This window comes from Erpetoichthys calabaricus, chromosome 6, assembly GCF_900747795.2.
Source record: "Erpetoichthys calabaricus chromosome 6, fErpCal1.3, whole genome shotgun sequence".
NCBI classification, from domain to species: domain Eukaryota; kingdom Metazoa; phylum Chordata; class Cladistia; order Polypteriformes; family Polypteridae; genus Erpetoichthys; species Erpetoichthys calabaricus.
Genome location: NC_041399.2, coordinates 44,737,996 through 44,761,647, shown reverse-complemented (window position 1 = coordinate 44,761,647; position 23,652 = coordinate 44,737,996). Strand labels below are relative to the sequence as shown.

Here is a 23,652-nt window from a genome sequence, read left to right as displayed (position 1 = left end):
TGGGTCCACCAGGAGTACTAATATCTACTTGTAAAAAATAATCTACTGCGATCATCCTGAAGAAAATGGAAACAAACTCAAAAGTGTCAAAGGTATCAGTAGGCAGGAGGCAACTGGAGTTGTGTTTTTGCAGCTTCCAAGAAGTTTACATCACAAGCAAGTTTATCCGTCTAGAGTGCAAGGGATAATGGACAGTGGACCTGAATTGCTAAGCAAGTTCATTCAAGGTTGGAAAAACAAAGCAGTGCCTTGAAATTAAACAACTTTATTAACTGTTTGGGTTTTTAAAAATTGTTTAAAGGTTAAAATTGTTCAGGGTGCTATTTTGATGCAATTTAGTCTAGTTTAATGTTTTTCCTCACTCCCCTGACTTGATAAAACAAGTCAAGTTTTCAAATATGTTAGTGCCCAATAGAAAAAAATTGACATGAAAAATTTATAAAACACAATTTCATGGTTTTGGTCATAATAATTTCTATCTCTGTGATAACTTTTGGCATCATACAAAAGGAAGTAGGCTTTAACCTATTCTCTGATTGCCATATTTAGTAAAGGAAAGGAAAAAACTAGCGAGTCCTCCAGCGGTACGTCAACTTAATCAAAAATGTTTCATTTCAAAGGGGCCTCTTTTCTGCAGTGAAACTTATTTTATCTACAAAAGTATAAAATTCACTATTGCTCCTTGCTGGTTTCTTACTACTGCCTGTGATGTGTTCAATAAAAACAAGTGTCTGAGACTTCATTACCAAAAACTATAACAGATTAATAGCTAAATCATACAACATTATTAGGGTTTAGAAAAATACTGATATTCAGCATTCTGAACACAGTAGCAACCTTTTCCCCCTAATGACCTTGCGTCTCACATGACACCCCGTTCACACTTGTATTTCAGAACAGTCGTGCAACTCATTTGCCATGTCAAGCTGAATGTGCTAACAGCAAAATGTTTAGAGAAGTGTTATGGCCAAACCACCTGAACGAGGCAGTGAACGGTTATGGGCCAATCCTTCAAAATGTGTCCACAATTCAAGAAGAATAAAAGAGACTGTCAGTGATTCATCACCCTAAAAAGAGATAGCCTCACTATGTAATCCTCCCCATCCTCTTGCTTTTAACATTTTATTAGTTATACCTAGAAAACACAGGCTTTATTTAAGATTGCAGAATTACTATGCCATGATGGCAAAGATTTTATAAAAAAGGTAGCATTATCTCCTCTGTTATTCTAAGATGCTTGATAAATCCAACTTTTTCTTTTCCTAACAGTTTGTAAGTCTACAATGATTGAGTAATAAATGTATGTCTGATTTTTGAGACTCCCTTAGCCATAGATCTTGGCATAATATTTCATTTCAACTGTGCATTGATTTTTTTTTTCTACCTGGTTGGAGGCATTTGGATTACATCTACTAATTGCCCTATTTGGAAAAACCAGAATAAAACAGACTTCTTCAAAAATGATCTGGCCTTTGTCATGTTGCTAGGTTGTTGACTAATCTTGCTTAACTGGAAATACATCTCATCGCCCTCCACTTCACAGTGGATAAGGGTTGTGTTTTTTGAAAATGATAAAACGGATTTACTCCACAGGGATCTGTCCATTTATTCTACAAAATACAGGAGCTTTTTTGTGTATAACACTTCATTTTCAAACCCCAGAACAATGAAGGTCTTAGAACCTTTCTTTGTACTTACTGTATTCCAATATAACATGAGACCATTCAGTACTGGTACAGCTTAGCTATTAGCTAAACAAACGAGCCTGATGGACTGAATGGCCTCTACTCATTTGTCAAGTTTCTTAAGTTCTCATGTTCTAATACAGTATATCTTTTTCTGGTCCTAAGTGGAAGGGGAAGAACTGAAAAGATCAAAAATTTAAAAAATAATATTGTATATGAATCTAATGATATACTGTTGTATTGTAATGTATTGGTACCCTAAAAACTCAGTAACAAAGTTTGAATGAAATGCAGAGACCTCTGATCATCTTTCGAAAACGCTCAAACAATCATACGGAAAACAAGTGTGAACGGATGACCCACGACCGTTTTATTTCTAATGTTCAAACACAGACAATTTTTAATCAACGAGTGCTAGAAACCAAACACAACAATATAAAGGAGGCCTTACAAAATTTGCAGATATGCATTACATTGCTTGTCATGCTAAGTCACTGGATAAACACAGATGAAGTCCTGCCAGCACCCTTATAAAATCGTAAACATTTCTAGTTGGATATACGTATCTACTGTATTTTACTAATTAAAAAGGGCCAAAAGCAAAGCACAGTAGCACTGACATTTCTGTGTTTTGATTTGGTGACTAAAGTATACACTGTGTCTGCTATCCAACCCCTTCAAGTTGAGCAAGTATTCAAATTATTTGAGGAGGGCCGTTGGTCACATTTCTCGCCTCTCTTTAAACTTTATAAAATGGCTCTTTGCCCTACTTTGCCTCCCAGACTTAACATAATTAGCTCTTAAACACAGGGTCTGCTGTGTTGTGACTCTTCTTGCTGACATGTTGTGCTTGCAATCTTCCATTTTGTGTAGGTGTTGTTTGTTTTTTTGCATCTTGCTTAGAGATAACAGATGTGAATTCAAAACTCAACCTGAAGGATCGCCTGTTGTCCGTTTGCAGAATTCATTCCTAAATATAAAGATGCAGCATTCGTTACAAAAATGCTATTAAGTACAAACAGGACCCAAATGTGATATTTTTGAGAAATGACTCTGAGTTGCTCACCGTCCTACTGAATTATTCAATCCTGTTCTTCCAAGAATATGATCCACTCTGGAGGGGAAGGTGGCTGCATTTAGCAGTAATCGTCGCAGGCAGTTGCACTATGGCAAGTGGTTTCAGCCCTATAATGTTAACGTTGTTGAGCAGAGCAACACAACAATTGTGTGTGCTCTGAATATGCATAATTTATATAGGATTAGCAGTTAAGTTAAAAAAAAAAATCCAAAATAAACAATTCTTGTTCCCCTCCTGAAATGTTTACTGATACAGTATCAGTGTGAAACTTAAAACAAATGGCCAAATAATTCCACTGAAAAGGAATGATGCATCTTTAACTGATCCATGGGCAATATTTCTGTGATCCCAGAAAGCCAAATTTGATGACTTTACTCCCAATAAATGCTGCAACACTGACAAATGAGGTTGTGTATCCAAGCTGCCAAAGTGTTCTTCCATTTCATCCCTCTCCTCCTGTAGATGAAACATCGGAACGTATCTGAGCCTGTTGAAAGAGGTGTTTTTTTTTTTTGAGCAGCATCTCTTCAGGATTTCTAACATGGCCCCCGAAATTCAAGTAAAAGGTATATTCCAACATGCACACTTCAGTGTCCTGATTGCTCTCACCGCTGGCACCCTTTGATAATGCAAAGTCTAGAAAGGTCCTTCAGTTACAGAACATTTGGCACTAGAAGGGCTTGGCCATTAGCGTATTTAGTCACACACATAGGCCAGCATTATGAGGCTTGAAGGAGAAGTAGCTAGCTTGTGGTCAGCATGAATCTTTAGCAAATCTGAATTTGGTCCCCCACTAGTTTCACAATGAAACCTACTGTTTTCTCGTGGCTGTTTCTGTATATTTGAAATGAGTAATTTTTAATATTGTTTTTTGAGGATATTTAATAACGTTGTGCAGACCTCACCTATAGCCTGCATTATGTAGACAAAGAACAAGTTCAATGCAGTGTTCAAAATGACCTAGCAAGCCTGGTAACTGGGCACCACATGAATCTGGGAGGCAAAATCATTAGAATAAATTGTGTTTAACCCTTAAAGAAAGATGGCCTCATCTTTTTAACTGTGAGCTTGGCGATCACCAGGGACTTGGCCAATTTGTCTTTGTGAGGACAGACTGAAAACTTTGTTCACATTTTCATGAATATCAGATGTTCCTTTAAAACCAATAAGACTTTTACTGAATATTTGTCCCTGCCAGGCCATCACTCTTCCACTTCAAAAAGAACCAAACTGAGCAAAGTTTCCAAAATAAAATTTCCAAAATGGATGCTACTGTATGTGGTGCCACAACTTGGGTCCATGACAATCAACATCACGGATTGCCTCGCTGAAAGTAGAGATCTACTGTGATTCTTATTGCCACCGTCCTGCTGCCCCCTCTTTAGATGCCCTGTTAGTTTTCAATTTGTCCCTGGAGCTACAGTGTTGTCTCATACTCCAGGCGCTCTTGCACAAGAGCATCGTCTTTATACTGTAATCGTGGAGGTGCAGGCGAACATTCAAAGGCCAAGATGGCCTTACGTATACTTCTGTCCAACACATGCCTCTCCCATGCTGGATATCTGTTCCTGAACAGGTCTATTTTAATAACTGTTTCCTCTATCCGTGGTGTGCGAGAGGAAGGGGTTGAGGGAGCGGTGGGCCTCACCTGAAAGACAGGAACACAGCCGTCTCTCTCAGTGTATTTAGGGTCCCTCTCGGCCATCACCGGTGCCCCCCGATTTTGCGAAACAGCCCTCAGTGCATTAGCTGCAGCTTCCGGGGGTAAGGTAAAGGTGGTGGATGGGTCCTCGAGTGTACAGCTTGGTGACTGCCCAAACTTGGGTCCATTGGGATGAAAAAAGGCATAGTACATAAGCATGAAAACTATTCCAGTCAGGAAACTGCTAAAGATGACACAGAGTGCAGGGATGGCAAATGAATCTGTGCTATGGGGAACCCGGTACAAGTACCAGAGGGCGCTTAAAGCAGTATTTTCCAAAAGTATCACAAAGTAGTAGATGAATAACCGGCAACGGGTCCTTCCCTCCTTGACATTAAACCAACTAAAAATATAGATGATCCCCACGACCATATCGAAAACAATCTCCTCCCATTTTGTGATGCAGAATTCAGTCTCGCAGTGGACAATCCAGAAGGTCATGATGCACCAGTGCAGAACGATGAAGATGCCAAAATAGAGCTGAAATACTGAGGCAAAGAGTGCAAATGTGATGACGCGAGCAGCGATTGTGAAGAAGTGCCAGCAGAACTGAATGATGACTGCCAGGTAGCTAATGGGTTTTTTGTCATCTCTGGAGTCACGAAGAGCCTTCTGGTAGGATGCCAAAGCCCAAGCCAAAGAAACCAAAGAGGCAGCAGCTGTGAATCCTGAGGAAGAGAATAAAAGAGACACAACACAAGGGTTAAAAAGTGTGGCCCGTTTAATGAAAGCAAAAATCAGATAAAAAGAGAGAACCAACAGAGGACATGATAATGAAATTAAACAAGTTAACTGTAAGTTAATTTTTAGCTGCTACACCCTTCAAAAAACAAAATTAAAGTGAGACATTTTTAATATATGCTAGGCTGAACTTCCCCACCCTGGCTAGATAACAAAAGAAAAACAAAAACATAATCTTGAATTCTACTTCAGGTAATTTAATTTTAATATTTTTCAGGTATTCACTCCATTTGCCTTACAGGATAAGCCATTTTTTGAGGATGATTGTCTGAGGAGGCAGCTAACTGTTTCCGAGATTTCTCTTTCTCTTTATGTTAGCCCTACCTTTTTGTTCTGGATCAAGATGAAATATAAGCATGTAAGGAGTGGTGTTTTGTATGTGGGAGTGAGACACAGCAAAGACCAAAAATAGGCAGGTTCATAAGCAGATTATTCTGTAGAAACACGACCAATGACAATTTTGTTACCTTTCACCAACCTGAATAATATTATCTTCTTTTTTCTAGTATAGTGCTTATGGTCTTCACCAGCCACTTCTTCATGGGTCTAGACTTGAGCACATGTCACAAAAGATTAGGGTGAACAGATTGCTCCTGGAGCAATCGTGAGGCATAGTGCTTGGCTTATAGTGATATGTGTGAAACAGGCAAGTTTCAATTTACATACATTTTGTGAACCTGACACTCAAATATGTTTCACAGGCAATTTCATTATTGTGAAACTCACTAAAAATAGTCTTTTTAGAGGCTTTAAATGTTTTCTTTGGTGTGGAAAGCATGAAATATTGCTCCCTAAAGCCTTATTCATATTTTCATGTTTACTTGCATTTTTTTCTGCAGCTGCTTAATATATGTAATGTGTACCATGAGTAAAATCAATTCAGTTTATTCCTCTTGTTCACATTACTGTGGAGGACATATTGCTTATTCTGTTTTTTTAAATATGACAAGTAGCTACTTTGAACATTAAGACACAACAAAATGCACTATTGTCTACTTTACCCCACGGGAAAATCTTAGTACACAGGAAGCACCCCACCCTTCTGTTACCCATTTCTGTTTCTTGATTCCCGCAGAAGAGGTTAGGATAAGCACTCAAGTTCCTTTTCTGTCTCTGATACATTTTTGGGATTTCAACCCTCAAGACTGTCATCATAATTGCAAAGTTGGGGCTTGTACTGCCAGAACATATCAAGCAAAATGTCTATATTATATATGACAGGAAATGAGTCAGCAGTTTTGCTTTTTTATTCTTTTTTTTCCACTAGAGATCTTTATTTAAATACTGTATGATACACAGATGCATGCAGAATTAAAACATGCAAAAAAGTTACAGAAAGGACTAAATATCCTTCTTTTTGTGTCAATGGCACAAATTTTGCAGGAAGTAAATGTAACTCTTTGGCCATATTTTTTGCAAAGTGAAAGACTGAGTTTTGCCACAAATTAAATTTTGTGTGAATCGTGTCACTCATCACTAGTGGGTTATAATTATTCTTAAACATAATTAAACTTATTTCATATTTTTGAATTGGAGGGAAAATGTACATAAATACATTTTGGAAAAAATATGCATGACACATGTAATTTTCATATTTCTTCCTTTTAAGTCATAGATTCAGACACTTAATGTACATAAATACATTTTGGAAAAAATATGCATGACACATGTAATTTTCATATTTCTTCCTTTTAAATCATAGCTTCTGATACTTCAAGGAATTCATATGGCTGCTTCTTTTCAGTGTCTGGATATTTTCTTCTAGAATAATGACTCATTTATTTTTATTGTTTGTAATTCTTAGACTGTTAATTTACCTATCTCTCCTTTTCGTTTCTAGGCATCTTGTATGTTTTGCCTGTCACACAGGTGGCAAGCGATGTTCTGTGTTATTGTCTATTTTTGCCCATGTTAGATTTTCTAGTTTGCTTGATGGTGCCTCCATAGACAATAATGCATATGTTAACACAGGGCAAAAGGTATCCTCTCACTTCACACAGGTTACTGTCACAATTTGACCATTAGTCATTAGAAACACAAAACATTTCTACCACAGGGTGGAGTGTCCACTCCATTTAAACAATAAACCCAACTCTCTCTGCCACAGATATGTTTTCATTACTTTATTTGTCAAGTAAAATCAGTAAATCCTTCGGTATCTTTTCTTATGAAATAGAAAATGATGGTAAAGATGGAAATATGATGATTAACTAAAATGTGCTACTTGATCTGTTGAGTGAGTCACTTTTGTATGCTGCAAAACAGAGGTAGGCTGCTCCAGTCCTGGAGTGCTCCATTCATTCTATCCAGCAAACTCTGCAGGATGATTTAATGTGTCATTGAACACGATGGTGTGGTCTGTTTGTCATAAATTCCTACTGGTATTCACTTTATTTCCATCCACCAATTATAAAAAGTGCTTAAGCCAACTCAGGGTGACAGAAGCTGAAGTTTAAAACCCAAGTAGACACAGAGAGAACATACTAAATCTGTTTTTTGTTAATGAGTACCCCTCATTTTTCAACCCTTTTCCCCCCATTTTGTTCAAAATATATATGTGTTGGATGAATTAGAAATTCTAAACTGGCTTTGTGTGAAAGTATTTACTTGAGTGAATAGGTCCTATGATGGTGATGATGAGATGGCTTGCAGAGAAGAGGTTAAACATCTAGTGAATTGGAGTAAAAAACAATAACCTGACTATGAATGTCAATAAAACAAAGAAGATCATTGTCAACTAACTTAGGTTCTCGCTAACTTCAGAAGAACCACTCAAACCATGTTCCAACTTTACAAATCTAGTTTATTTTCATTTCTATTGTGTGGAGGTATTTGATCAGAGTCATGCAGAAGTAGCCATGTAGTCTATAGTCCAACACTTTAGGAAGCAATATACTTCCTGTACTATAATACAGTATATTATAATGTAACATAACATTCTCAAAGTTATGCTGGGGGAGGGCTGGAACTTTTCTTGGCAGTGTTGGGTATAAGAGAGGAATCATCCCTGCCATCAGAGAGCCCACTTACACTCACCTCCTTAGGAGAAATCCGAATCGCCAAATAACTTAACATTGCACGTCTTTGAGACATGGGAGGAAAATAAAAAAGTACCCAAGAAAAAATGGAAGCATACACAACCAAAACATGCAAACCCCACACAGACCGGGATAGGGCACAGATGTAAAAGTCAGAGGACTGGCTCCTTAAGACAGCAGTGCTAACTATTGGGCCAACAAAATACAGTACAACAAAACATTCTCAAACTGCTGTTATCTGTTTCAGGGTTATGGTAAGTCAGAGCCTCTTCCAACAGAACAGGATACAAGGCAGGAAGCAACCCTAGACAGACACACACAGATACCAAGGAAAGGCGTACAAAGAAGGCAGAAGGTACTGTATATGAACAGTGCTCCATATTGCGACTAAAATGGTCGCAAATGAGATCAGAAATAGGCTTTGGTGATTATTGTTTCTACTTAGTTCACCAGTGGTGAACGAAATCATTGAATCCTCTACACTAATTATATTGTAACAGATGCAAAATGTCATTTCTTTTTATTGTTGAACAGGTGTGCTATTAACATAAATGTCGGTACAGAGGAGATTTCCCCTTGGAGATTTGTGAACTTCATTCTACTAAAGGCTGGTTTATACCTGACATGTTCATGCTGGGTGCAAGGGTGGCACAGACGGATACATTTTCCTAATCAGGTGGTGCGGCTGACACTGCGGCCATGTATCCCAAATAATTAATTTCAAGGAGAGGCTGGTTACGCTTGTGCCAAAATGATGAACAAAGTACTGAATATGCAACAGGTCATCAAAATGCAAAGAAGACATGAAAAAATTAAAAATGCATCTGCCCAACATGTAGGTCCCCTGTTATGAAGATATCTGTGCCCCGTGGAATTCAGTGCCATTTCTGATTTTTTGCAAACGTACCAAGATAAGGTTGTGATGTTTTCATGCATCTTTGTGCTCCATTTTGATTTAAAGCATGCTCTTTGCAAAATGCCAGCCTGTCTGTTAGTAAACATGACGTCTGTGTATTAAGGGTGCAGGTGTATTATTTGTTATTGTTGTTTTACCGGGGTGCTCTATGATTGATGGTTGACAGTAAACTTTGTTAAAATGGTATTGAAAAATGCTACTTATTAACTGTTTCTTCAGTTGTTTTGGCGGGCACACTATACAGTGCATCCGGAAAGTATTCACAGCGCATCACTTTTTCTACATTTTGTTATGTTACAGCCTTATTCCAAAATGGATTAAATTCATTTTTTTCCTCAGAATTCTACACACAACACCCCATAATGACAACGTGAAAAAAGTTTACTTGAGGTTTTTGTAAATTTATTAAAAATAAAAAAACTGAGAAATCCCATGTACATAAGTATTCACAGCCTTTGCTCAATACTTTGTCGATGCACCTTTGGCAGCAATTACAGCCCCAAGTCTTTTTGAATATGATGCCACAAGCTTGGCACACCTATCCTTGGCCAGTTTCACCCATTCCTCTTTGCAGCACCTCTCAAGCTCCATCAGGTCCATGAAGCGTCGGTGCACAGCCATTTTAAGATCTCTCCAGAGATGTTCAATCGGATTCAAGTCTGGGCTCTGGCTGGGCCACTCAAGGACATTCACAGAGTTGTCCTGAAGCCACTCCTTTGATATCTTGGCTGTGTTCTTAGGGTCGTTGTCCTACTGAAAGATGAACCGTCACCCCAGTCTGAGGTCAAGAACGCTCTGGAGCAGGTTTTCATCCAGGATGTCTCTGTACATTGCTGCAGTCATCTTTGCCTTTATCCTGACTAGTCTCCCAGTTCCTGCCGCTGAAAAACATCCCCACAGCATGATGCTGCCACCACCATGCTTCACTGTAGGGATGGTGCCAGGTTTCATCCAAACGTGACGCCTGGCATTCACACCAAAGAGTTCAATCTTTGTCTTATCAGACCAGAGAATTTTCTTTCTCATGGTCTGAGAGTCCTTCAGGTGCCTTTTGGCAAACTCTAGGTGGGCTGCCATGTGCCTTTTACTAAGGAGTGGCTTCCGTCTGGCCACTCTACCATACAGGCCTGATTGGTAGATTGCTGCAGAGATGGTTGTCCTTCTGGAAGGTTCTCCTCTCTCCACAGAGGACCTCTGGAGCTCTGACAGAGTGACCATCGGGTTCTTGGTCACCTCCCTGACTAAGGCCCTTCTCCCCCGATCGCTCAGTTTAGATGATCAGGGGAAACAGGATGCACCTGAGCTCAATTTCGAGCTTCATGGCAAAGGCTGTGAATACTTATGTACATGTGCTTTCTCAGTTTCTTTATTTTTAATAAATTTGCAAAAACCTCAAGTAAACTTTTTTCACGTTGTCATTATGGGGTGTTGTGTGTAGAATACTGAGGAAAAAAATGAATTTAATCCATTTTGGAATAAGGCTGTAACATAACAAAATGTGGAAAAAGTGATGCGCTGTGAATACTTTCCGGATGCACTGTATGTTCTGTTACAAATAAATTCAACAAAGAAATGTAGAAAAATAGATTTTGCAAAATATTAATAATACTAAAAATTATAATTAATAATTAATTACTTGACACCCAATAACTCTGTACAAAGACATTTAAAAGACAAATCATTAAAATAAATGTACTAATCCTCTTTCACGCCATATATGGTCCCTTGCTTTTAGAAATTACTCAGGTAGTTTTTTCTGGGGAAAAAAAGAGAAAAAATAACATTTCCACAGAAAAGGCCTTTTGTGGCACTAACAATTTCACCTTAGTCATATGAGCAATTAAAGCCATCTGAATGAAATAGCTTAAGTTCAAAACTATGGTTTGGCTGTCATGACCACCCCTTTAAACTGGGGGAGAATCTCAATTTAATAGCAGGTATAAGGCCCTATGGATTCCATTTTATTTTTTCACAAGTTCCGTTTTATTTTTTTGATTTTCAGTTTTAACCGTTTTATTTTTCCTTGTTTCAGATTTTTGGATTTTTATGGTTTTTTTTTTTTTTTTTTTTTTTACTGTAAGTAGCAACAGCTACAACAAAACAATAATGAAATGGCACTTTACATTCCTTCTAGTGAGACAGCACACTAGCACAAGTGAACCTTATTTTGCAGTTCCATTCATCAAGTAATGGGTGGCGCAGTGGTAGCGCTGCTGCCTCGCAGTAAGGAGACCCAGATTCGGTTCTCGGGTCCTCCCTGCATGGAGTTTGCATCTTCTCCCCGTGTCAGCGTGGGTTTCCTCCAGGTACTCCGGTTTCCTCCCACAGTCCAAAGACATGCAGGTTAGGTGCACTGGTGATTCTGAAATTGGCCCTAGTGTGTGCTTGGTGTGTTGGTGTGGGTGTCCTGCGGTGGGCTGGCGCCCTGCCTGGGACTGGTTCCTGCCTTGCACCCTGTGTTGGCTGGGATTGGCTCCAGCAGACCCCCATGACCTTGTGTTCGGATTCAGCGGGTTGGCAAATGGATAGATTCATCAGGTAGGAGCCCAGCTCCTCCATGATGCTGTATGCTGAGACTGTAGTAGGACAGTGAATGCCCTCCAGAATTCTAAGAGCTGTTACTAGTTTGATGCATCCTTCTGAGATGAAGGTGAACTTCACTTTTAGGGTCTAGGATATTTGTTACAGCCTGAGCTGATGTGTTCTCGGCCTGAAATAACTTTTTGTAGAGGTGGATATGTTCAGTAAGGTACCCTACTGATTCAAACCAGTTATTCCACGTGGTGTTTCCTGCCTTGGGGGTTCCTGGCAGGCTTCTTGAAGAAGGCAGACTTTACCCACATCATTATAGATGCAGCCTCACTAAAGTATTTATAGTGCTACCAGGTCTCTCCCACCAAACTGATGACATGACACAAGCAGGTTGAATGTACACTGTTAGGCATAACCCCTTTTAAAACTTCCTGGTATGCTTTCAGCCAGTATGACGTATTGTCTGTAACTACTTCTACAATGTTATTAAGATTCAGCTGGTTGTACTGCTTGTGAAAGGGTGGAAAAGTTGCAGCTCTCCATAAAGATAACATCTGCCAAAAAGTACTGGACTTCAGTACCTGTAATTGTAATTATGTAACTTATTTCTAATGATTCTTAAACCTTAAATGTTTACAGATTGAAAACATGCATCATTACATCTGTAGCTTCATCTACTGCATATCTTAAAATAATTAATTACAAAGCAAAATCAAACTAATCTGCAACATGCTAAATCCGGGAATTAAACAGAAAAAAAGAAAGAGAGACCCGCTTTTAAGAGCTCGGTGCATCTGAGGAGAAGCCTGCTCTTCTGCCCAGGTTTGTAGGTGCAGAGTTTATAATGAAAGAGTCAAATATGGACCTTGCATACCTTCTCACCGCGAGGCAAAACATTTATTAAATCCAGAAACATTGTTTTTAATTTTTAAAAGGTAACCCGTTAACAACCAGGGCCATTCACTATAACATTTTTCTACGGGAAAGACTGTTAATACCATTTTAATATAATTTTATGTACAAATAGAACTGCTTACTTAAAAGAATTAACATACAGCCAAATGTTTATTCACCAATCACTATGTTGAGAACTATGTGGTCTCTGGTTTCTGTGGTTAAATCAACTATAACATAAATTTTATTGCCATGAATCTTTCGAAGAACAGCGTCCATATGTTGTTCAAAGACAACTTAGCTTGATGAAGACTGCTTTCATTTTCTGGTGCGCCTCCTTGTTTACAATGCTTAATAAAGAAATGACACATATTTTGTCATTTTTTTCGAACGGTATGTCTGACTCGCATGACCACTGTTGTGGGGTACAAAATCTGTAAATTTTGTTCTGTATTTTCATTATATTTTGCTCAAGACAACAACATGAGTTAAATTCAGGACACATCAAGGCATATCCTCTTCTCAGTTGTACCTCACTTTTAAAACTGCTGTTCCAACAAAGAAAGGAAGACATGCTGGTGCCTAAGGCTATTGATTAGTTTATAACCCGGGCATCAGGGACAACAAGTAGCTAAATTGGTTTATAGCCATGCCAGTAAGACATGCCAGTAGGTATTAAGCAACATGAAAAAGTTTTATTGTTTGGGAAAACGGACAGTGAATTTATTCATCATATTGACAGCCAGCCAATCAGAATATCTAACAATCACATCTTGCAATTTTATAATAAATATACCTCGTCTGAAGAGTGACATAGGAGGGAGGAAGAAGAAGGGACAAAGACGTCAGGAGAAGGGAACAGAGCAACGTCAGAAGAGGGTGCCGGCAATGTGTGGCCATTTCCATCTGATCATCACAAAAGCATCTCATGAACAGCTAAGAGTGCTAGATCACAAGCCACCTGCGACATTCATCCTTGTCATCTTTAACTTTTTGTAAGCTTTTTCTAAAGGCTATATATATCCAGACTTTACTATCAGTCCTATTTTCTATTATTCTTTGTTCTACTGGTATTATTATTCCTGTAATAAATACCATGCTGCTTTTAACTTTCTATGCTTTGTCTTAATGTCTAGAGTGATTGAAATAATAAGGTAGATTTCTTTGAGCACCTGGTGCAGCCGGAGATTTGCCATTACCTCTGTGCTGCAAGGTTTATTAAGGGCTGAGGATGAGAGCTCCACCTAAAAGTAGGGAACAGTGCGTAAAGTAAGGCATTCTTGGCTGATAAACGGCATATAGTCAAGGATGCTGAGCCTTTGTATGTATAAATGTATTCTTGGACACCAAAAGTAATATTTAGGTCAGAGATATCTTTAAAACATTGTATGTTGTTCGTGCTGATAATAAGTAAGTCTCTGAAAGTGTTGAGAGAGTGACAGGCTGTATTATTCTTAAGGCACTTGTTTGGTTTAAAGTGCTAGAGGTTAGCAAGCTGTGTGTGTGTCATTCATGGGGCACTGTTGTGATTAGGGTCTGTGTGTATGTAAGTCTCATGAAGTCCTAGGAGAGTGAAGGGTTTGTGTGTATGTAAGTCTCATGAAGTCCTAGGAGAGTGACAAGTTGTGTTATTCCTAAGGCACTTGTGTGGTTTAAAGTGCTAGTGATTAACCAGCTGTGTGTTTGTCATTCATAGGGCACTGTTGAGTTGCTGTGTATGCGTATGGCTATGTATGTGTGTGAAAAATCTGATGAGAACGCTTCTCTACACCTCTAGGTAAAGGGTAAGTAGAGGGAAATACAGTAATCCCTCGCTATATCGTGGTTAGACTTTCGCGGCTTCACTCTATCGCGGATTTTATATATAAGCATATTTAAATATATATTGCGGATTTTTCGCTGGTTCATGGGTTTCAGTGGACAATGGGTCTTTTAATTCCTGGTACATGCTTCCTCTGTTGGTTTGCCCAGTTGGTTTCATACAAGGGACGCTATTGGCAGATGGCTGAGAAGCTACCCAATCAGAGCATGTATTACATATTACATAAAACTCCTCAAATATATTGTGAGCATGGGGGCTGTTCGCACCCCTAGAGGATACGGCCGCTCCTCAAAAAACGCTGAAAGACTACCTTCACATTGCTCCCTTCCTTGCTGGGCTTACTTGTGGTTGCTTTGTTGTGCGATATGCTTCCCGCACGGTGCTTCACATACTTAAAAGCTCAAACAGCACCTATTGATTTTTGATTGTTTGCTTTTCTCTCTCTCTCGCTCTGATATTCTCTGCTCCTGACGGAGGGGGTGTGAGCAGGGGAGCTGTTTGCACTCCTAGAGGATATGGTCGCTCCTCGAAAAACGCTGAAAGACTACCTTCACATTGCTCCCTTCCTTGCTGGGCTTACTTGTGGTTGCTTTGTTGCACGATATGCTTCCCGCACAGTGCTTCACATACTTAAGACTAGAATTACCAGAGCCTACAAAAAAACTCGTAGATCCGGTCCACCTTAAATCGCTTCTTAAATCAGTTCACACCTCTCCACCAGCATCTTTTGTCCTCTAAATGTGCTGATAAAGACAAGCTGCCAGCAGCCGGCTATTCCATCCCCCCACCGACTTAGAACGTGCGTGAACTTTTCCCAGCTCATGCCTTGATTGATTATCTGGGAGTGAAGTGGAGTTTTAGAGTGGAAATAATAGATCGTTATTTGGAACACACGCATTTCATGTGTGTTCCGTTTCTACAGTAATCTGTGTAAACACATTGTTAAAACAGAAACTTTTTCATATTTTAGTAATAAATGTTACAAAATGTAGTAGGCATAAACTATAGAATGTGTAAAGCCCGAGTTCCAAAGATCAAATATACACTTTCACAAAAGCTTCAAGGATGACACAACAGTTTCTGTGGTGTAGCGCGCTAAGATTTGCTTCTTAGAGAGCAGCAGCTTTGCTCATGCCTCACAGACCTGAGTTCAATTCCCTGCTGGGGATAAAGTGTTGCTTTTTTTTTTTTTCTTTTTAACCTCATACGGACATAAAATTTATAAATTGGTATGCCTTGTCAGTTAATGAGATCGTTATATTTTCATGTGGGATGCTCCTTTTAAAATATTTTTTTAACAATTGAGACTGCAATTAACATGAACAACTGTCCATATAACTTATTTTTAAGATCCATAACACACAGACAGACAGAGCACTGTGTAATAGAGAGACAGACAGGCAGAGATATATAAATAAACAGGGAAGCCACATGTACTGAAAGAAAAAAAAAGATCAACATGTGCGTTGTTCCTGCAGCACTGAATAAGCTCACCCGCTCTAACATCCCCGCTCCCCCGATCTGACTCTCTAAGTAACAGCACAAATACAGACGCAAACCAAGTGTAATCAAGAGTCCCCAGTTCGATCCCCACTCACTCCTATATTTGCCGTTTTCAGTAGTAAGCTGCTCTTTTTGTTAATATTATACAGTACACACATGCATTTCGTTTGCATCTGTACTTGTGCAAAAAGTTCGCGCACATTCTAAGTCGGTGGGGGGATGGAATAGCCGGCTGCTGGCAGCTTGTCTTTTATCAGCTCATTTAGAGGACAAAGGATGCTGGCGGAGAGGTGTGAACGGATTTAAGAAGCGATTTAAGGTGGGCCGGATCTACGAGTTTTTTCGTAGGTTCTGGTAATTCTAGTGATAAAAGCTCAAACAACACCTATTGATTTTTGATTGTTTGCTTTTCTCTCTCTCTCTCTTGCTCTGATATTTTCTGCTCCTGACGGAGGGGGTGTGAGCAGGGGGGCTGTTTGCACCCCTAGAAGATACGGACGTTCGTCTAAAAAATGCTGAAAGACTACCTTCACATTGCTCCCTTCCTTGCTGGGCTTCCTTGCAGCTGCTTTGTCAAGCGACATGCTTCCCGCATGGTGCTTTGCATAATTAAAAGCTTGAACAGCACCTATCGGTTTTTGATTGTTTGCTTTTCTCTCTCTCTCTCTCTGACATTCTCTGCTCCTGACACGCACTCCTTTGAAGAGGAAGATATGTTTGCATTCTTTTACTTGTGAGACAGAACTGTCATCTCTGTCTTGTCATGGAGCACGTTTAAACTTTTGAAAAAGAGACAAATGTTTGTTTGCAGTGTTTGAATAAAGTTCCTGTCTCTCTACAACCTCCTGTGTTTCTGTTCAAATCTGTGACCCAAGCATGACAATATAAAAATAACCATATAAACATATGGTTTCTACTTCGCGGATTTTCAACTTTCGCGAGGGGTTCTGGAACGCAACCCCCGCGATTGAGGAGGGATCACTGTATCACGATAATACAACCACAAAGTCCTCCACAAACTGATGTCTTGCATCTGACGATTTTGTTGTTTCCTCTATTGTTACCTGAAGGGGAAAACTTTTTGATCTTAATTTCTCCTTGTTCTTGAGATGGGTTTTAGATTTGATGTGGTCATTGCAAGTATCTTTTCGTGTTCAGTCTATGGTATGCTGGCAAAACTTGCAGAAAAGTTGTTGTCCAGATTTGTAAAAGTTGCTGGGATATTGTTGTACCCTCAATTTTGCAGTTAAGATTGTGTTTCTTAGTTTTTTCTATGTAGTTAGGATATCTGATACTGCTGACTTTGCGTGCCTTTAACGAGAAAACATATTGGAAACACGAGCACAAAGAGATAGAGGCATGACTGAATTTCTACAAGTATTGTGTTCGCTTGAAAAACAACAAACTAGAAAATAGTATCTGAATGATAGAACTACAGATTATTCGATTGTTTAATTTATTGGGAAGTTTTGTAAAAGTCACCCCTTCAGTCTCTACATTCCGCACATTTCCGTTTTTAAATCTAAAATCCATTTTTATGCGTTAATTCTGTGATTCCGTCTGTGTTTTCTGCATTGTGGACATCATAGAGCACTACAGGTATCATTATCTTCTAAAACTCTTGTTTTTAAAAAACTTGTTGGAAGCATTAAATAGTAATCTTTATTTGCTATTTCCCCATGCAAAATAAACACTGGGTAGTTAAAATGGTGCACAGTGTCTTTAATAACCCTATCAGGCAGTATTCTCTAGCATGTTCATATCTACAGTGCCACTGCATCCCTTACATCAAAGGGGACTCTCATTTCCACAGCTCAGCCTTTGCTGCTGAAATGCATGCCCCTGTAAATGAACACTATATAGATAAAATTGTTCAAAATGTATTTTAAAAGACTGTAGATGTTTTTCCATGTAAATTTAATATTTAATGTACCTCTCCATCCCATCCACTGGCGGAGACTCTCATTTCCACAGCTGAGCCTTTGTCGTTGAAATGTTCTTCTGTTTACAAAATGAACACAATTGAGCTAAACCTATTTAAAAAGACTCCAGGAAACCTTTTGTCACTTTTTTTCTCCACTGTGCCCTTTTGTCCTAATCAGTGGAAGGGACACTTATTTCACAAGCTGGAGCAATGTAGAAATACGTACCCCCTTTCTGCTGCTTACAAAATGAATACTTACACCTGAAATTCTACAAAATGTATTTTAAAAGGTTTTAGAAAGCCTTTTAAATACTTTCATGTCTACTCTAACCTTCAGTCCTTTCCACTGGGGTACACTCATTTCCATAGCTGGAGCACATTTGTAGAAGTATGTGCCCCCTGCCTGCTGCTTGCATGATGAATACTGGAATTTATAAAATTGTCCAAAAATTATTTAAAAAGATTGAAGAAGTCTTCTATATCACTTTCATGTCTACTGTGCCCCTCTGTCCCATCCATTTAAGGAGACACTTATTTTTCCCAGCAAGGCCTTTGAAGTAGAAATGAGTACCCCAAGTCTTCTGATTTCAAAATGAACACTGGACAGCTAATGATCTAAAATGTCTATGACTTACTACAGCTGATATTGAAAACACACCAGCTCCAAAGCAAGTGTGAGCTGAGAGCGATCAGTGTATAATGGGGCTGTTCTGTGCACACATCTTCTGAAGTGAAGATCCAGCATTGGTTGCCACACATTTACTGGGTACTTCTGTTTTACTGCACTCAGATCCCACAGTATACATACATCACCATATGGAACACCTGGCCACAAGCTGAAAAACATCGACATTAATGGAAGAGCAAAGCACATTGCATAGAAAATGGAGAGATTGCCTTTTGTGGCATTTTGTCACTTTCTTCATGGCTTGTTTGGGGAAATCTCAAAGTTAAGTGTTACACTCCAGAAGAATTCTTTGATTTTACCTCAAGCTGTAGCAGCTATTGATAGTTGTGTTGTCACAATCAAGGGCATGTCAGACAGACCATTAAGGAATGGAAAGTTGCAGGAGTTTCTGCAGCACACTGGGCTAGAATCACTTGCTCAGCATAAAAATGAGGTGCCCCAGGATAACACACAGATCTCAGACAGACTGAAAACTAAAAAGCAGGGAAAGTCAGTGAGTAATACTAATACAGACATCACATTTAAGAATATCCAACTCAAAGGCACAAGTCTTACCAACTTTAGAGATGACCTTCAATTGCATGTTGAGAAAACAGTGGAGGTTACAATCAAGGAATTCGAAAGCTGGTTTGAAAATATGAGGGTAATAATACACAGAAAGAAACCACACATAGGTGTGCAATCATTTGTTGTTTCTCAGTCTTCTGTAACGATTCACAGCCTGATAATTTAACCACTTTGGGAGAAAATGAGATTGACACTTTTTAATTAACTGGTATCAAGAAGTCTTCTTGAAGAAGGCATGTGACGTCAGGGCTGAACAAACGGAATGGAGATTGCTAAAACGTAAATTCTCAGACAAGTCTTATAATAGTTTGTGGGAAGTCTTTTTGTGCAATATAGTCAGTTTTCCACAATATTCTAAATCTTGTTCAGATCATACTTGTGCCTGTGGCTTTTCAGCAGAGCAGAATAAAATCAAATGTGCTAAATTCACTCAATGCCTCAACCTTTAGGACAGGAGGATTTAGTCAGGATCAGCACAGAAGGCCCATCACTTGAGCGGTTTGATCCTGTGTTAAATGCTGGCTAATTTATAATGAGTAAAAGAAGATCAAATGACATTGCATGGCCTTGTGACAATGATATTCTGCTGGTCAGTGACATAGACTCTGAGTAAAATGCATGGTTCTTAATGACTATACATAGTTTGAAAGTTATAATGATATGTAGCTACCCAAATCATCAAGATGGACACAAAAGCACAAGGGGAGGATGCACTGCACAGGAGAAGGAAAAAAATCAGGCACACATACATAGAGGTTTGAAAGGTAAGAGACTGAAAGATTAATATTTCACACATTTTACTATTTGGCACCTAAATTTGGTAGCGCTGCTGCCTCACAGTAAGGAGACCTGGGTTCACTTCCCGGGTCCTCCCTGTGTGGAGTTTGCATGTTCTCCCCGTGACTGCGTGGGTTTCCTCCGGGTGCTCCGGGTGCTCCGGGTTCCTCCCACATTCCAAAGACATGCAGGTTAGGTGGATTGGCGATTCTAAATTGGCCCTAGTGTGTGCTTGGTGTGTGTGTGTGTGTGTGTGTCTTGCGGTGGGCTGGCGCCCTGCCCGGGATTGGTTCCTGCCTTTCGCCCTGTGTTGGCTGGATTGGATCCAGCAGACCCCCGTGACCCAGTGTTCGGATTCAACGGGATGGAAAATGTATGGATGGATGGATGGATGGATGGATGGATGGATGGATGGATGGATGGATGGATGGCAAATCAAAGCTATTGGCTCCTATTTGTTTTCTTGAGGTCATTTTGTCTGGAGCATTGCAAGAAGGACAAAAGATATAAAATATTTTAAAATGTACTCTATTATCAGTCTTCAACAGGTAACATTGCTAGTAATCTAATCCATATTACTAACCGAAGGTTGTAAACTGGATGGGCGCAGGGCACAGGGCTCACCGGATGTACGGAATCCCTGAATCGCCAAAGGTCCATGCTGTGACAACGCACGCGCGCCTACAACGCGCTTGGGAAAGGAGTCACGCACAGGGCTCCCCGGATGTACGGAATCCCCGAATCCCCAAAGGTCCATGCTGTGACAACTTTCAAACCAAAGGTCCATGCTGTGACAACGCGCGCGCCTACAACGCGCTTGCGAAAGGAGTCACGGCTCAAACCAACTGTGACAACGCGCGCGCCTACAACGCGCTTGCGAAAGGAATCGCGGCTCAAACCAAAGAAAACACAGAAACGAGACTACGACCTGTGAACTACACCTGAGGTAACGCGTGCACGCCAGGTTGTACAGCCGCCTGGACGCGACCGCCCACACCACCGCATATACCCTCCATGATAAGTCTTCACGCAGCGGCTTCCCATCGAGGCGCATATTGCGCTGTGACGCTCGCCCCACAGTCAGACGCAGCGGCTTCCCAGAGTCAGTAGGTGGCCCCCAAACAACACAACCTGTTCAAGCAGTCGGTGTCAGTGAAGGCAACAGACACACGTCTCCACAAAACGAAACTGCTTTAGTACAGATATGCTTATTGGATTAAATGACATTTCCCCAGACGCACCCGCCCTCCATGATATGTCATCCATCCACATATCGGACGGAACAGAAACTGATTGCCATTCTAGGATTTACGATTCGCTAGCGAATCGCGGGCTTACTTGTCTAATCTAATTTAATCTAATACACCAGCTACAGATATTATTCAGTAACTGCTGGAAAACATGGAAGAGCTTCAAACTAACTACAATGCTTGCCTCCAGGAGTCAGTTTGACAAACACTGATCCACACTGCATTATATATTATATACTTCCATTTCCTGTACTTATTTATACAATACATGAGCATCTCAGTAGTAAACCGGTGCCACCCCTGGATGGGACAACAGTCAATCTCTGGCATTAAAATCCATTATTGACATTGTTTGCTTTGTAAAACATCTTGTGATGTGTTTTGAAGAGTCCTAAATAAACTAAAGATTGATGGATGACAGTGAAGCTCATTTTGTGTTGTGCCTGGGTACTCTCCCTATACAAAGACAGCAAGTATTACTCTAAGATGACATTCTCCATGTATATCTCTGCACATTCCACAAGGGCTTTTTACCTGCTAAAAAATACTTTTGCCACATAAAATTAAAATAATCAAATGACCAATTATATATTAGGTATCTTTGCTGTTAATAATAAAAAGCAAGAATTTTATCTTCAGTTTGACTAAGTGTATCAACAACACTCACAGGAAATGTTGAGCTGGCTAATAATAGCACAAGAGTGTGATAGCCTGATATTTATAGAAACTAACATACAGATTTTCTTGAAAAAAATGACACAAAATAAAAAGATGAAATAAACAAACAAAAATGACCCTTCTTCCTCTAAAATATCATCTATATTGACAATGAGTCTAGAACAAGTGGCATTGAGTCCTTGCTTGAAATTCGCCATTTGATTGGTTCATGACTTGGCGCAGACATGAAACTAAGGATTGGGTAAGTAGCATTGTGGAAAAGAAGTAATTTGTGTGTCCTGCATTGCAAATTTACAGGACTTAAAGAATCCTAGTGTTAGTTTTTCACTAGCTTGTCAGATATGACCAAGCAAGCATAGTTGTTACTGTGCCATTAATCCATCACTGGTGAGCATAGACAGCTGAATTACTTGCGTGCTAAGAGAGGGAGCTGTCCAGCTTGAAAATAGTGGCTTAGTTTCTGCTGTCCTTAAAGGAATACTCCACCCAAAAATGATATTTTTTATATGTTAACTTACCTGATGTAGTTAGGGTCAAGAAAAATTTTAACCTCACACTTTCATAGAGCATGGAGGTAAAACGGTTCATGATATAATTGAAACCAATAGTGATCAATGCTGTATAAAGGAATGCTATGTGAAAAAATCCATGGTGAAAAAAAAAGAAAATCTTATGTTACTCATTTGGCTTAATTGGTGTTATTTATCCAGGATCATTGACAAACTAGCTCTAAGGCACAGTGTGTCGTGGAGATCTGTATACACTGCATATTTGTGTACACTCTTTAATGCCAAATTCATTTTCTTTCTGATATACATTTTTTATTTTTATTCATCATTTTTCTGAACCTTCCCATCCCAATTCAGTCTAGTAGCAGGCTGAAGCCTTTCCCAGTAACATCAGGCACTTCACACCTGGTCAGTTCACCTACAAGTCCTAAGGAATGAGAGATGAAAACCCAAGTACATAAAGAAAAACAATGGCTGACATGAACAGAATGTGCAGATTCCACACAGACAGATATCAAGCCAGGATTTAAACCTTGGGCGGCACGGTGGCGCAGTGGGTAGCGCTGCTGCCTCGCAGTTGGGAGATCTGGGGACCTGGGTTCGCTTCCCGGGTCCTCCCTGCATGGAGTTTGCATGTTCTCCCCGTGTCTGCGTGGGTTTCCTCTGGGCGCTCCGGTTTCCTCCCACAGTCCAAAGACATGCAGGTTAGGTGGATTGGTGATTCTAAATTGGCCCTAGTGTGTGTTTGTGTGTGTCCTGCGGTGGGTTGGCACCCTGCCCGGGATTGGTTCCTGCCCCCGGGACTGGTTCCTGCCTTGTGCCCTGTGTTGGCTGGGATTGGCTCCAGCAGACCCCCGTGACCCTATGTTCGGATTCAGCGGGTTGGAAAATGGATGGATTTAAACCTTGTCTTTTAAAAACAACACTAACCACTGTGCCACCATGCTCACCTCTGTTTAATTCTTCCATTTCTGTACTTTCTTAATCCAATTACAGGGTTATAAGAAGATAATGATGGATCCTATCCTGGCAGCTTTACACAGTTACACTAACACACAAACTCATAGTTCCTTATAGCACCAATTGAAAGTCACCAGTTATCTAGACCGGCATGCTTTTGGAAAGCCAGAGCATAGATAGAAAAACCTCCAGAGATTCAAGGAGAACATGCAAATGCCGCATGGAGACTGACTAGTGTCTCATTACTGAAGCTGTCAGGCTGAGTCACTGTGATGACAACATGTATTTATTTTCATCTATCCGTTTTTTTAAATTCTAAACTTTCTTTATCCAGTTAAGGGCTTGTAAATGTGTTTGATCCCAAATATGGATAATTTTATTCATTTCT

The 23,652-nt window shown here is 39.8% G+C and overlaps 1 protein-coding gene across 1 annotated transcript in view; it reads right to left on the bottom strand.

Moving 5' to 3' along the window:
- Positions 1–1,526: 1,526 nt before the first annotated feature.
- The window catches only part of LOC127528471 (XK-related protein 4-like), a 42,802-nt gene continuing 20,676 nt past the window's right edge, over positions 1,527–23,652 (bottom strand). Inside the window, exon 3 of the mRNA XM_051929359.1 lies at positions 1,527–5,133. Within this exon, the coding sequence (XP_051785319.1) occupies positions 4,181–5,133 (953 nt within the window). The 3' untranslated portion in view covers positions 1,527–4,180. The remainder of the gene's footprint in view (positions 5,134–23,652) is intronic.